Source organism: Arvicanthis niloticus, chromosome 3, assembly GCF_011762505.2.
Source record: "Arvicanthis niloticus isolate mArvNil1 chromosome 3, mArvNil1.pat.X, whole genome shotgun sequence".
Classification (NCBI taxonomy): domain Eukaryota; kingdom Metazoa; phylum Chordata; class Mammalia; order Rodentia; family Muridae; genus Arvicanthis; species Arvicanthis niloticus.
In genome coordinates this window covers 6,427,818-6,443,429 of record NC_047660.1, presented here as the reverse complement: position 1 = coordinate 6,443,429, position 15,612 = coordinate 6,427,818, and the positions used below count along the sequence as shown (strand labels likewise).

Sequence of the window (15,612 nt, the reverse complement as noted above, 5' to 3'; positions counted from 1 at the left end):
AACAAAGGGCACATCATGAGAAAATAATGCAGTTTCATATTTCTTAGTAATGAGATCATCCATCAAAAGGCACCTGTTATCTAGACATTAATTGAGCACATAAAGTACTGCCAGCTATACATTTTAACATCATCCATGTGCCTTACTGATCACACCAGTTCCTGTCAATATGTCACCAAAATATCTTATTAAATGTTCCTTTCTTTCAACTTATGCTGGTTAGAGACAGTGAGTCACAGAAGTTCAACTGTGTTTGAAGGAGGCACCTGATACCATTTTAATTGTTGTATAAGCTGTCTTACTTCATTTCTCATACCATTGTTACTTGATGTATCTTGTCATAATTTCCATGTAATGGATGCAGGTAAGGTAACCTTGAGAATTCACTGATTTGCTTGTAGTTAATAAACCAGTTATCACCCAGCTACAATAAAGCCTGGGTACTGACCCCAAAACCCTGTTTTCAAAACACAAAGTCTTGTTGGTTCAAGCAGAATACCTTGACCTCAGAGTGCAGCTTTGCTTGCAGCCTGGCTCATCTCATTGCCTTGGTTGGCTGCCTCGAGATGATGTAACACTACCTGAGCGCTAACAAAGTATCTCTTGGTTTGCAAGAGTAACTCATGCCAAAGTAACAGCTACTTCTAAGCCATTCAAATTTTATTTTCCACAAGCAAAGAGCTTTTCTAAGAGAGATACCTCTTTTAGATGGGCAACAAAATATGCACAAAAGGGATCAGCTCATAATTACCTGCAGCACTGAGGGTCCTTGTTTGATTGGCAAGAAATAACAGCTCCAAAAGAAAGAGTTAAGAATCACATTGCAATATTTCCAAATGGAATGGCACAGAGATAATTAAGATATCTGGGGACAGCAGCTTTGGACCAAGTACAGCCCTGTGGGACTTATTTGGGTTTAGAGAAACTTACCTATTACTGTCTTGATGTCACAAAAAAAAAATTTACATTTCTCTCACTTTATCACAAGAAAGAGATTCAAGTGTACCAAGGCAGGCTTTCTTCAGCTCCCAGGTAGGATTATGACACTCCTTAGACATGGGGAACTTGACCAGCTTGGCACATGGGAAGCAAGCTAGACAAAAGAAGTGGGTGGAGCTTCTCAGTGGACCGTGCAGAGCCTCTTCCCATCAGGCCCTGGGCTCTATCATTCGCTACTCTTTTGTAAAGTCTAGGACTGAACAACTGAGACCTGCAAGTGTGACTCTCTTACCTCCTACAATGTCTGCACTGGACTCTCTACAGCAGGCATGGCAAGCTGTCGACTACTCTAAAAGGCTGCTTCCTCTTTCTATGTATGTGTCTCTATAACACAAAAAAAGCTGAAGATGAGGATGATTACATGGGAACATGCACGTTTGATTTTCATGTATGTAAACATCTAATGTGAGCTTTGGGGAGGTCATCTGTCCTGTGCCCTGCCTTATATTTGCAAACAGAGCAACAACCCCCTAAATCTACTTGATGCTTGCAGGCCTGCTACATTCTTATAAAAAAATAAAATTTAAAAAATTGTTTTTTTAAAAAAAAAAAACCTATGTATGACAGCAATCAGGAATATTTGTGATTTTATATTGGTGTTTCGCACATAATTTTGCTTTAGCTTCAATTTACTCTTGTGTATTCATTGCATTTGATTTTGCTTCAAACATTTGGATTCATAAGAATCTCTGGGGTTGTTCTTTCTTTGATTAGCTTTAGAGTGTGTGCTATGAGCATCCACTTGTGCTCTCATCCATGTGTGCTCATGTGATGCCCTGAACTCAATGTCTGGATACTTCCTCCATCACTCTCTACCTTATAGTTTGAGACAGGGTCTCTCACTGAACTTAGAACTCTTTTGCCTTCCATGGGAACCTGATAGACATGCAGTGCATAGGAATACATTCAAGCAAAATGTCTGTCTATATTAAAAAAAAAAAAAAAAAACAAGAGGAATATGAACTTGGAAGAATTCCAGCAGAAGTTAAAGGGGAGGAAAACAGATATGGTCACAATGCACTGCATACATGTGTAAAATGCTTGAAGAATAAATTTCAAAAAGAAAAGAAAAAAGAATCATATTCTGACTAGCAATCTCAATATTAAAAATGGATATTTAAGTAAAGATTATCTTACTATGTTTTGGACAGCAAAGGACAGGCACTGATATAAAGATTAGAAATGGAAGGACCAACAACCTGAATACAGGGACACTTGGTTCAGTGTTTGTATGATGGCTTATCAATAGGACCATATTTCCAAAGCCAGTAGGCAAACCTTGTGAAAGTGGATCACCAAAATGTGTGTGCACATGTGTGTGTGTGTGTGTGCGTGCGTGTGTGCATGTGTGTGTGCATGTGTGTGTGCGTGTGTGTGTATGTGTGTGTGGTGTGTGTGTGGTGTGTGTGTGTGCATGTGTGTGTGCATGTGTGTGTTTTGTGTGTGTGTGTGTGTGTGTGCATATGTGTGTGGTGTGTGTGTGTGCATATGTGTGTGGTGTGTGTGTGTGTGTATGTGTGTGTGGTGTGTGTGTGCATGTGTGTGTGTGCGTGTGTGTGTTTTGTGTGTGTGTGTGTGTGTGTGTGTGTGTGTGTGTGTGTGTTTGCTTGCATGGATGGGCCCACCATATGTATGGGCAGAAGAGGCCAGAAGAAAGTTTCAGAACCCTTGGAGCTGGAGTTATAAGCAGTCCTAAGTGCTAGGAATCAACTTCAGGAAGAGCTGCTTACCCCTGAAGCATCTTTGAACCTCATCACAAAGGCTGTTCATTGCAGTTTCATGGTTGAATTTGTAGGACCAGGAACATAAAAACTGGATCTGTGGTCTTGACACAATAGGGACAGAAGGATGGACATCATCAAAGAATGTTCCAGTTTTATGCTACAAATACCAAAGTGTCTTCTCTTACCTATAGATTAAAAGGTCTACAAAGGAAGCTTTATGTCAATAATTCTAACACCTCTCTGGATATTTTAACTTTACATAGTAAGCTTATGAATTTCAAGAATGCTGCTCTGCTGAGTGTTGATGCAGCAGATACTGCTGATAAAATTACCCATTGCCTGAGGTCAGTATTTCTATTTTGTTCAAGCTTCAAGAATGGCATATATAGCTTGATCATGCTAGCCTCTTTTGTCCGGAGAATACTTTTATTCCTGCCCATCATGTTAAAGCTTGTCTTTAACAACAAACATCAACATGTTGGCACCCAAAGTACATGGCTTGAATCTGAAAATGGACCCCCAGACAGAGTTATAACCTAACAGGCTGGCAAGCCAAGGACGGGTAAGATTCTGCACATAGCCTTACCAACCTAACACAGAAAGGCATTGCTTTTGGTAATGCATATTCCATGATGGGTAAGCCAGGCATTCTTGTCAGAATGATCTAAGAGAGGCTCAGTCTTGTTAATGAAATAAAAAAGAGGGAGAGGTGGAGAGCCTTTGGGCTGCTCAGCAAGAATCTGACATGGGCCAAAAACAAGGAAATGGGCTGATTGGCAGAAATATGACATTGGCAAAGGACAAGGGAGTAGGCTTCAGGCAGGAATCTGATATTAGGCTAGAACAAAGAAGTAATTTCAGGCAGGAATCCAAATTTTAGGCTAGAACAAGGAAGTAGGCTTCAGACATGAAAATGACTTTGGGCTAGGACAGGGAAGTTGGCTCAGATATTTTGGTCATTCTGATAAGCCCTTAGAAACAGTGATCATGGGAGTGTTCATGGAATTTTGTTTATTGCCTTGCTTGTTCTTTGACTATTTGTGTTTATTGTCTTGATTGTTCCTTGACTATTTACATATATTGTATTGCTAGTCCCTCGACTTAGAACTGACCTGAATAGTTGCATGTAATTCAAATTGTATAAAAGCAAAAAGGAGGGGGAATGGGATAGGGGGCTCTAGAGAAGGGAAATAGGGAAAGGGGATGACATCTAAAATGTAAATAAATAAAATATCCAATAAAAAAACTCAATGATTAGATATTTATATAGAGATAATAAATTAATAGATTGACAGATGTAGTGAGCAAACAATAAAGCAAGTGGGAAAAGCATTAGCAATAAGTAAGTACTAGTAAACTGTATGTAAGTGATCTTTATATAATTCATATTTTTATTATGTTTCTGTACATCTGAAATTGTATCAATATAAAAAATAAAAACTAGAAAAAAGAACATAGAATGTGAAATAAAAGTTGTGAAATAATAGTAAATTTGTAACCTTCGACAGCATAGTAAATACAAGTAAATAAGAATCTCATTGGTGCTTCCTATTAAACTATTCATTTGTATTCTTAAAAAAAAAGAAGAAACTTTTTAAAATTTAAATTTAGTCATTTCCCCCTTCTCTTTCTTCCTTCTCCTTCCACAAGTACCCCCGACTCCCTCTCAAATTCATAGCCAAGAATAAAATAAAATCTTAAAGAGACCTTAGTCTGTGTCATTTCAGACTTTATGTTCAATTATTGATGTACAATCCAAAATTGTGTCTTTTTCCTTACAGACTTTTTTATGGGCAAAATTATTTCTTTACAACCCAACCTACTCATGGTAAAAACATACACTGAGAAAGACCAATACTGATATATATGATGTGTAATGATTCATGCAAGTACATATATGAAGCACACAAGTGTCCTGTAGTTATCATTTTCTTTAATTACATCTTTTGCCTCTATCTGTGGTTGCAATACATTTCCCGTACTAGAATTTCCTGACTCTTTTAGATTACAGCTGTCACAAGCAGTTAATCCTCACCAGAAACCCAGCTGCAAAGTTCTGTGATAAGGAATTTTTTTTCCCGATAAGCACATAAACAGATACAAAGATAGAAAAGAAGCAACCAGCTTTCAGATATGTAACTGCCCCTCAAACCCACAAAGGAGGAAATGGATTTCACAACGATCTACTACAATGAAATAATGTGTCTCTTCTTCCCGCCTAATTGGTAATTAAGTCATTAAGATCTTGTGAAATACCTGCTTTGTTAAAATGATCCATGATGTATACAGATCAATCTGTGTTATGGAAGAAAAATATCAGAGAAAAAAATGGAGGGCTTCTGTATGTGGTGCCACTCATGCAAACATGTCTGTGGGTCCATATGCACCTGGGAGGAATATGTGGGATGGGATGTGGAGCTGGCTGGCATGGCACTGGCTTTTTTCTGTTCCTGATGCTGCCCAAGGAATACAGTGGGGACTCTCGTATGAGATCTGGCAGAAGGAACACTGGTTTACACTAAGTGTTAGTACTGTTTATAAAGCCTGGGGCTCTTGAAAAAACATGAATCTTTACTTTCCAGACAGTTCTATATCTTTTATATTAAAAAATCTTCTTAAAAGGTTTCTCACCAGCCTAATTCATAGCTACTTTATAACCCTGAAAATGTTTTGATGTTAGACTTGGGTTAAACATGGTTGAGTATGCAGTAAAAATAAAATTTGGTTTCCTCACATTAGTACTGTAAAACAGCTAACTATAAACAGCATTTTACATTAATAATATATTACATCTAGAAAGCAGATTATATGATATATGCACAGTATATTTCATTGCATGCTTAAAATATTCATGCACAAAGCAAAAATAAATAGGGCATGTACCACAGTGCTCACAGAATTGTTCTGGGAAGTGGGGTTATGGGCATATTAGTCTTCTTTGTTTTCCTTCTCCGTGTTCTGTGAGCATTGGATAATAAATTTAGATTTTTCTGGAAAGGGGGAATTTATTTAAGATTCATTTTTAAGGGTTTAAGCAACTGAAAATTTTGAGACCTATTGGGTGCATAAGTTAAGAGTCTAGCTTATGCAGTTTAATATGAGAGCTGCTGGCCTAGAATGGTTCTTTTAAATTATGTGTAACTCATTAGTTCTTCACCATGCTAAGCACAGCTCTTTCCACACAGCTGCATTCTCACCATTGGGAAACATTCTGTTCCACACCCCAGGTAGAAAGTGGATTGCCAAAAAATGCTCTGGTTACCGAGAATGGAGGCTGGGCCAGGGTTCGGTGACCCCTTCCTCTTCACTGCAGATCCTGACTCATTTTGGCAGTCACCCTGATATATCTTTTTTTCCTGTAGTCTTCCAGATAGTCCACACAAGAAGAATGACCCCCAATACACAACTCGTGTCTCCGTGTCACAATTACCAGCTCTCCTGCCCACATCCAGCTCAATTTAATTCAGTGCAGCCCCCCAGACATTTTTTGAGAGCACATCATGTGGTATACGTCAGAATCTGCCTTAATCTTCCAACCCAAGTGAGAGAAAGGCCCTTTATCCTCCCAGCGAATATTGAAAAGCCTAAATGGAAAAGCTTTTTTTTGGGGGGGGGGGGTAAGAAGAGTGTTAGCACAAAGCAAGGACATGAGAGAGCTTCTAAAATAGAAAAAGTACTTTACACAGAAGGCTGCGTTCACTGGGTCTTGATGTCTGTGTGTTTAGGTTCACAAGTCAGCACTTCAATGTTCTTGTTTCTCCATCTTCCCAAAGAAGAGCAGTGTTAGGTGCTTCTCCATCACTGTGGGCAGATATCCGACAAAGCAACCGAGGGAGGAAGGACTTATCTCAGCCTGTGGTTTTGGAGGTATTTCAGGTGGGGAACACTCTGGGAGCAGCTTTGTCCACGGCTGCAGGAGCATCATTCAGACAATAAGCAGAGAACTTGGGCCGGAAGCGGAAGCTCATCTCAAGAGTTTCTACAGGATGCCCATTCCCACCACCCAGGCCTCACATCCTGAAGCTTCCACATCCTTTCAAATAGTTCCATAAGCTGGGGGGGAAGGGGGGGATAAAGCCCTAGTGATATATCTCCTCCAGCAAGGCCATACTTCCCTCCCAAGCCACACCTCCCTCCTGGGCCACATCTCCCTCTCAGGCCACACCTTCCTCTCAGTGCAACCACCTGGGGACCAGGGCTTCAAATGCTGGAGACTCTCGGGCATTTCTCAGTCAGATCACCACGGAGCATGCTGTTTAAAACATAAACCTCTATAGATTTCAGATCCAGTCTAAAAAGTAGATGAAAACCTATCTCGAAATGCAGTTCACATCTAAACAAGCATTGTGTAGATTTCATGTAGAATTACACACATCCAACTTTCTGCATGTACACTGAAATTCTCATATTTCAGGCATGGTTCCATGGATGTGGTGAGATCATCCTAAATCTTCACACGAAGTAAAGTATATTATGACTTTAAGGTTTAACCACCCATTTCACTTGAACACACAAGGTCTTAGGAGTGAACGTTCTTTTCCCCCCTCCAGTGTTCTATAAATGTTGGAATAGAAAGAAGTTAAAAACTTGGGGGACCCTGTCCTGAAATAAATATTCTTCTTGTCTTTTACCAGATGCAATGCTCTTGGTGGCTGAGCGACTGGAAGGGCCGTTCAACATTGAGTCAGTCATGGACCCAATAGACGTCAAGATCTCTGAAGCCATTATGAACATGCAGGAGAACAGCATGCAGGTGTCGGCGAAGGTATGTCCATTAATAGCTTGTCTCCTACTGTATTGTATGCACATTGCATCGGTGGTGCCACCTGAAAAGTGGAGTGATACGGTATTCGGGTGTGGATTATACATTTTACCACACTGCCAGTGAGCTTTTCCTGCTGAGCCACACATTTGCACATTCATTGGAAGTGGATAACAAAATGGCATTGAGAAGGGAAGTGAGTCTGTAGTTCACAGCTACTCAATCACGACACAATTATTGGCTGCCTGAGAGTTTCAGTGAGCTCCAAGTATGGGCGAGTAGTCCCTCACATGTGAGAGCAATTTGGGAGGAATGTTCCATTTCGACATTTGAAATTCCTACAATGCTGCCATTCTGTCCTCTCTCAAAACTTCTAATTCTGTCATCAGCTGTGTACATGAGGTATGTACTATATGTGCTCAATAGTGAATAATCAAGACATCACCTCAGACTTCCTTTGAAGACAACTGTACAACCTTCATTAATGAGCCCTGGGGAGGAAATGTTCCTTTGTCTATAAAAGTTAAAGGCAAAAAAGTATCAGAGTTTCACAAATCATATGAGACAGAGGTCCTGGGTTTGGAGCTGTGGGCACAAACGCCAGGCTTCCAGTTTGTGCTCATATGCACCCAGCTGGAGAGAAGCAGGACTCACCATAAGCAAAGGGTAGGAGTCTACAGTGAGGTCTCCAGCTTGGGATTTCCCTATCGCCTTCCCACAACCCTGATAAGTGCACAGAGACCCTCTCCTCTCCCTACCAACATCTCTACAATGAAAGGACAACCTCATCTATCTCAGCCCTTTAAACCTGGTGTCAGGGGCCGGAATTCCCACTGAAATATGCCAAGAGTTACCCGATTACATATTTCAGTCATTAAAGTGTTTTGTGAAAGAGGCATCAAATGTAGTCAAGCAAGATCCTTGGCTTCCACAAGTCAAACTGGAGTTGCACATCTCAGGGTAACTAGAAGGAAGTAGGCTAATAAAAAGACTCTGGCCTGCATTTAATTCTCTCTCTGGAAGTGGCTGAGCCTAGAGTTTTCTAGGCTTGACTCTGGGCTTTAATGAACCTGAGGTACCAGGTAGAGCCGGATGCTTGAATTACCATCAACTGTTGGGGAAATGGCACATTTGGGACTTCCATGAAAGGCCATTTTCTTTTAGTGTAGAAAAAAAAAAAAAAAAACCTAGCAACTATCCGTTCCTCTCAAGTCCATCACCTAAAAACCAATTAGAGTTGTTCTGAGAGGCCTCATAACCCAGCAGTGCTGGAGTAATTGGGGGCTAGGTTTGTGGAAGTTAAAAATAGCCCAAGAGAAGGGAACATACCAAAAAATATGAGCAAAAGACTCTGCAGCCTGAGACCATTACACTAAGAAGTGTCTCTCTAGTGCGCATCTCACGCTCAAGCTAGGCCTTCAGAAGTGGCATCTAATTCCTGCAGCAGCTCTTATTCAAGCCAGGCATTCTTTTGCCTTTTCATTCATCAATTCACTTAGCAGATATCTATCCGCAGTCCTCAATGACCTGGCTCACTACCTAGAACCAACACCATTTTCAATAGGAAAGATAGACACACGCAGAGGCACCAGAACGTAAACAAATAAACAATCCAGACAGTTATAGCTGGGATGAGGCTGTTCCTTGTTTTCCAGTGACTGGACACATTTTGATAAGAAGTTTCTACGACTTGAGTTTTCAGGACTCCTTGATACAAAGTTTCTCCATAGATAACATCCTACTAGCACTACTTCCTAACTCCTCCCTTGGCTTTCTTCTTAAATCCTGTTAAATTTTTCCCTTTATTTCATAATCAAGATATTTGAAAACACTAACGAGATCAAGGGCTTCTGCTTCACCCTTTACCAACTCCTTTACACCTAGAGTGGAACCCAAGGCTCACAAGGTCTTGAGTCTCCTGCCTCTGCCTAGCCGTGGCCTTTGTGTCTTGGCTGATGGGCACAGCTCCTTGTTTTTCCTCAGCTTCTGTGACTTCCTCTGTCTACCATGTTTCCCCACTCCTGTCCTTTTTCAGTAGATTCCTGTTGTGAGTCTCCATCCTGACAGCATACCACGGCATCTACTGCACACTAGAAACAAGCATCCCTGTGACACTTGCTCCCTAAGGGCTTTCTCCTGACATCATTAGTCATGTGAGACAAGAATAGCTGCTGTGTCCTAGCAACCAGAACCCAGCCCAGGACATAGGACATATTAATTGTGGGCAAATGCTTTTAGAATTGACTTCAGGGGAGGGGGAAGGCAGGGGGGAACTCTGTTATGTAAACTCTGAAGAACTTGGAAGAAATCAACTGTCTCTGTCTCTTTTTTACTGCTGTGAAGAGACACCAAGATTAAGGCAGCTTATCAAAGAGAACATTGGTTAGGAGCTTGCTTATAGCTGCAGAAGGTTAGTCCATGATCATAATCATAATGACAGGAAGCATAGTGGCAGCAGGTGCGCACTAGGGCAGTAGCTGAGTGATTACTGCCTGGTCTGTAGGCAAACACGGAAAGAGAGACAGAGAGAGACTGGGTCTGGTGTGGACTTTTGAAATCTCAAAGTCCACCTCAAAGTGACACACCTCCTCCAGCAAAGCCACCTTTCCTACTCCTTCCCAAACATTCCTACAAACTCAGGACCAAGCATTCAAGTGTCTGAGCCTATAGAATCCATTCCCATTTGAACGACCATATTAACCAAATTCAGTTGGCCACGATGGCACACGTCTTTGATCTCCACACTTCAGAGGCAGAGGCAGGAAGATCTCAGTGAGTCTGAAGCCAGCCTGATCTACACAGTGAGTTCCAAGCCAGATATAAGACCCTGTCTATGCACCACCGGCCCCAGAAAAAAGAAAGAAAAAAATTCAAAGAGTATATTGACTAAAGTGTCCTCTTTTACAGTAAATACATCTTTATTGGGAAATAAAATCAGAATTCTATATATTTATAGAATGCCACATGATGTTTACAATGTGTCTACATTGTAGAAATGCTAAACTAAGTTAATAAGCAGAATGTTGCCTTTTGCATCCCATTCTTGTTATTGCTGGTGGCTTTTGTTTATTTTTGGTTTTGGTTTTGGGGTGTGTGTATGTGTATGTTGAAAAATCTACTCTTGTAACAAATTTGAGGCATGTAGTAGATTATTACTAAGTGAAATTTAAATGAACTATTCTACCAGAAAATCCTCTAAGAATTCGATGAGGTAGGACTTTTTTATCATCAAAATTTGAATGAGATATTTTTATGAAATTTATATAACTATATCATTATAGTACTGTTGTTTTAAGAATTGTATATAAAAATGATATAATTTGTGAGAAATTCCATAATCAGGAAGAAAATGTACCTATGCACACAGTAGGTACAGGTCAAAAGGGACAGGGTAAAAGATGGACTGTCCATGGAAGCGTGACTCTGGTAAGCTGGCAGAGAAAACAAAATGAAAGAAGTTAGAGAGGAGGAGGCAAGCAGAGAAGGAACAGCCAGGCTCTCCAGGAAAGAGCAAGTGTGTAGAGAAAATTGAGTGGCCTTCTGGAAAACTAGGAAAAGATGAAGAAACAGAGAAGCCAACTGGAAGACCTGGAGCTAATTCTGTTTTCTCTTATGATGTTTATTGTTGTTCTCCAAGATAAATCCCAATTACATGTTTCTCTTTTCCACTTTTTCCAACTGTGAACACACACACATACAACTTTATGATAAGACATTCCATTCCCCATATGTTCTCATCATATCTCAAGGAAGGAGGACTAACTTTTTTGCTTCATAATTGAAACCCTGAGTGAGAGAGTTTTATAGCCTAATGAGAAGGTCTGTTCTCACCAATGTGTCCATGCCCCTGTCTTCGCCAAGCTCTGTCTGTATGGTACTGCCAAGTCTTTTTATTCCCCTATTTCACTTTCAGAGAGACAGTTAAGAGTGAGCTACAAGATTCCTTTGAAAAATATATACTGTCATAATACATATTTTTATGTTATGACACATTCCAAGCTCTAGATTTCTTTGCTTTTGTGCAATAAATGTATATGCATGTACATTTTCAAGGGATGGAGACTGCAACACGTTAAAGTTGTTTTTTTTTTTTGTTTTTTTTTTTTTTTTTTTTTTTTTTTTTTGGTTCCTCTTGTGCTCAGCACCACCAAGTAGCAATGAGAGTCATTATAGTTACTATCGGTTGAACCCTGACCGTATCCGTTCAACAAACTCCAGAGCATGCTCTATGCACAAGCAGCACTGTAGAAAAGAATCAGTCTCCTTGCTTTGCTGACACAGTCTCTCTATATATGCCTTATTTATATATTTATTTCAAATCCTCCCTGAAATCTTGGGAAGCATTCATTTACTTGATTATCAGAAAGAGATGTTAAACTTACAGAGATTAAACAGTTAGCCTGAGGTCAGACAACATGTGGCAGAGCTGGAATGCAGCCAGATCTGTTTGGTCCAAAAAGAAAAAGATTTTCCCAGCATGCCGCAGTTTCCTTTATAAGCATCTCCCACCAGGACCAAATGAGCTCAGCACTGAGAGGAGCAACTGCATGAGGGAGCTTGGCCTGCCCCACTCTGGGGAGCTCGTCCAACAGCAAACACATCATCACAGTCTGCAGCTTCGCCATCCTCATGGCAGGCATGGAAGAACTCTTACTAACTGTCCCCTCCCCCCCATATCCCACCCAAATGAATGCAGTCCAGAGCCTCACATTGGTGGAAATTCTCCAAAAAGAAGGAGGGAGGACTAGGAGTCAAGTTTCTGCTTTTGAACTTCAGATATATTGATAATCTCCTCCTTATCCTCTCAGAGAAGATAAATCTGATTTCACTAGCTATCATTTAGCTACATTAGGAATAATTTCAAATCTAACCAAGGAAGATTGGTTTGTCAGATATAATCTAAATTAAGAAGGAAGACTTATTAAGTTCCAGTTGAAGCATCCATTCAATTAACAGCCATTACAGATGAGTACAGAACCCATTCCAGGAGAGTGAGACTGCCTGATGATACTTAATGTTATCTTAGACAGTTCTTCCTGAATGTGCAGATCACAAGATGACCAAGAAACCTATAAGAACATTAAAGAGAATAGAGCAACTTTGTTTCTACCTGTTGAGTCTGTTTCAGCATCTGCATCACTTGTCTGATGGCCTGTTTCTGGTAGGACGGTTCTCCAGTTTCGTGAGCATTAATTCAGTAACTCTGCGGGATTCTTTTCCAGCACCCGTTTCTCCCTCCCTGGCTCTCTTGGGTGTGCCTTTTCTCTTGTGAGGAATTAGGGAGAAACACTCTCTTGAGAATTCAAATGGTGAAAATGTCCCCTGTCCTTTGGAAGACATCACCCAGGATTTATCTTTCACTCACTCCTGTGCCATTTTCTCTTTTTTTCTGTGGGGACTCTGTGCCACATGTTCCTTTCTTAAGGCGATCATAGTATTAATATGTTAGGTTATTTTTTTACTTCATTTCTCCTGGACGGTATTCTAAATTATTTGTGTACAAGAGCTGCATCTTATCTGTTCTCAAATTCTGCAGAGAAAGCTCTTAGGATGCCCCATGTGGAAGAAACGGTGTGTTTTGCCTGGTTGAAGTCACAGCATGAAAACATAAGTCCAGAAATGTTTCAGCAAAAGGGGACGATAGATACTTTACCTTAGCTTGAAGGCACTCTGTATTCTTCAAACACTGCAGCAGTTATTAGGTCAGAGGTGGACACCAGACAGCCCCAAGACCTTGTTGTTACCATTCTCATGATTTAGGGCAACTCATTTATGCATCTAAATTCAAGTAACCAGTGTTCAAAGTGAAAGCCCCAATCCATCTTACAGGCTGTTTAAACCGAACATGGTACAGTACATGTGAAGTGTTTAGCATGGATCATGTCAAATCTAAGCCACCCATGGGAGTTAAGAAAGAACTGTGATAGATAAATTCTGAAGAGTTCGAGGATAGTCTAGTCTACAGGCTTAAATTTAGCTTGTAAGAGCAGAAAATATTTAATATCTTTACCTCACATTTGATCCGATGCATGTTTGATTATTTAGAATTGAGAGTTCTCACCGCAGGAGAGGAAGGACCTAAATATATGTCTCTGAGAGCAGGCCCCAGGAGATGGCAAGTTACTGATGACTGCTCCAACAACCCAATCCCAGTCTGTGCCTCTCGGCACTACCAAAAAAGAGAGATTTGGGGGGCGGGGGGAGGTTTGGTGGCTTCTGCCCATGGCCACATAATGCTTACTAGTTTTCTCCATGGGTGGATACTGGGGTGCCTCCCATGTGATCTTGGGAAAAAGGAGATGGTCACACTATTTACAAAGCTTTATGACCTTTTCATTTCTAACAGCTTCTTTTCAGTTTTGTTTTCAAAGGGAAGGCTGCGGTTTTTTGGTGGTTCCAGCCTTTCTGGTTTCTCTCTCTCTCTCTCTCTCTCTCTCTCTCTCTCTCTCTCTCTCTCTCCCTCCCTCCCTCTCCTCCCTCTTTCTCTCTCTCTTTCTTTCTTTCTTTCTTTCTTTCTTTCTTTCTTTCTTTCTTTTTTTAATTCAAACATCTTGTTCTACTCTCCAGTGCTTACCTGTGACATGGCACTGAGAAAAGTGACCTCTCCAGTTCTTACCTGTGACATGGCACTGAGAAAAGTGATCTTGAAATCTTGTGATTTTCCCCTCCCTCTGTGCAGAAAATCAGAGTGTATTCTATTGCTGTTTATAACAGAACCAGTTTTGGGATTTTCTTTCTTTCTTTTTTTTTTCAGGGAAAAAAGTCATGTTTTCATAATGTAAAGTGAAAGCTTAAATATGCTTACTTATAAGAAAACTATTGAACCAAACTAGGTTGAGGTCTCCTTCTTGGGAAAAGAGTTTCTCGTTGTGTTTTTCTTTTTTGATGATAAAGGGAAACTTTGGATTATCTCTTACCATTGGGGATTTATCTGGAGACTTTACTTTTTGGCAAAGGATAGGAAGATATTTAATGTGCTACACTCAAAAAATGGATTAGTGAAACTCAATTTAAATCAACATCCTCTGTGTCCTTAGGAGCAAAGAAAGAAATCTATTTTTCTGGATCTCACAGAAATTTTCTCCCTTCCTCCTGCCTTTCGAGGAAATCTTCCCAGGTCCATACCTCTCACGGACAGGCTCTGGCCAATCTCACGAACGCACAGCCTTGTGATCAGAGAATTCTGATTCTGAATATTGTCTTCCCACTAAGGAATAGGTGATCTGCTCTGGCACTGATGAAATCATAACTTCAAGAACCTAACTGTGTGCCTGTCAGGATGCACCCTGTATTCTGAATCTAGTCAAGCCAATAGTTTTAGTTTTGGTCACTTTTTACTCTTTGATTTTTTCTTTCCATTCAAAAGCTGGCTGCAATGTATATTTTAAGATTTAAACAGTTTGCTACCAAAGCTTAAACAGCTTGGTTCCAGGATATCTGTCAGATGTATTGCATGCTTCTTAAAATCTTTTTATTCAAGGTTTTAGATTGTATAAAGATTTGCCTCTGTGGGAAAAACTTCTAAGAACTTGCCAATTCTCATGGTGTAAATACCCACAGTATGGCTGGTTGCAAACTCAGGCATGCTGTCACTGAACACAGTGACACACCGTGGTATAGTATTCCTGTCAGATATATATATATATATATATATATGTGTGTGTGTGTGTGTGTGTGTGTGTGTGTGTGTGTATGCATATACATATATCTGTTACATATATTATATAGAGTATAATTTATGTGATTCTAAGTATATAAAACTTAACTTTTAATGATCACGATTGCATATACATATGCATATATGTTACATATAGTACATATAGAAAATATAATTTATGTAATTATAAGTATATGAAACTTAAGTTTTAATGGGCATGATTAGCAACTTATTTGCAAAGTTACTAGAAATGTCTCAAGTCCACTCATCAGCAGTGGACACTCATCACTCGCTCCCTTCAGCACAGCTCTGCTGTTCTAGGAAGATGCCTGGAGTCCCTGGATTGGACCAGTTGCTCTTCTGGGCATTCTATTTATGCTCATAGCATTCTGATTCCTTGATCTTCTGTCAGAAGTGCTCACAAGAGCAGGTACGCATCCAAACAACATACCTGCACCACTTAATTTTGA

General features: G+C 40.2%; 1 protein-coding gene across 1 annotated transcript in view; it reads left to right on the top strand.

Annotated features, from left to right (window-relative positions):
• The window catches only part of Gpc6 (glypican 6), a 1,004,917-nt gene that overhangs the window by 883,014 nt on the left and 106,291 nt on the right, over positions 1 to 15,612 (top strand). The window contains exon 5 of the mRNA XM_034498066.2: positions 7,358 to 7,488. Within this exon, the coding sequence (XP_034353957.1) occupies positions 7,358 to 7,488 (131 nt within the window). The remainder of the gene's footprint in view (positions 1 to 7,357; positions 7,489 to 15,612) is intronic.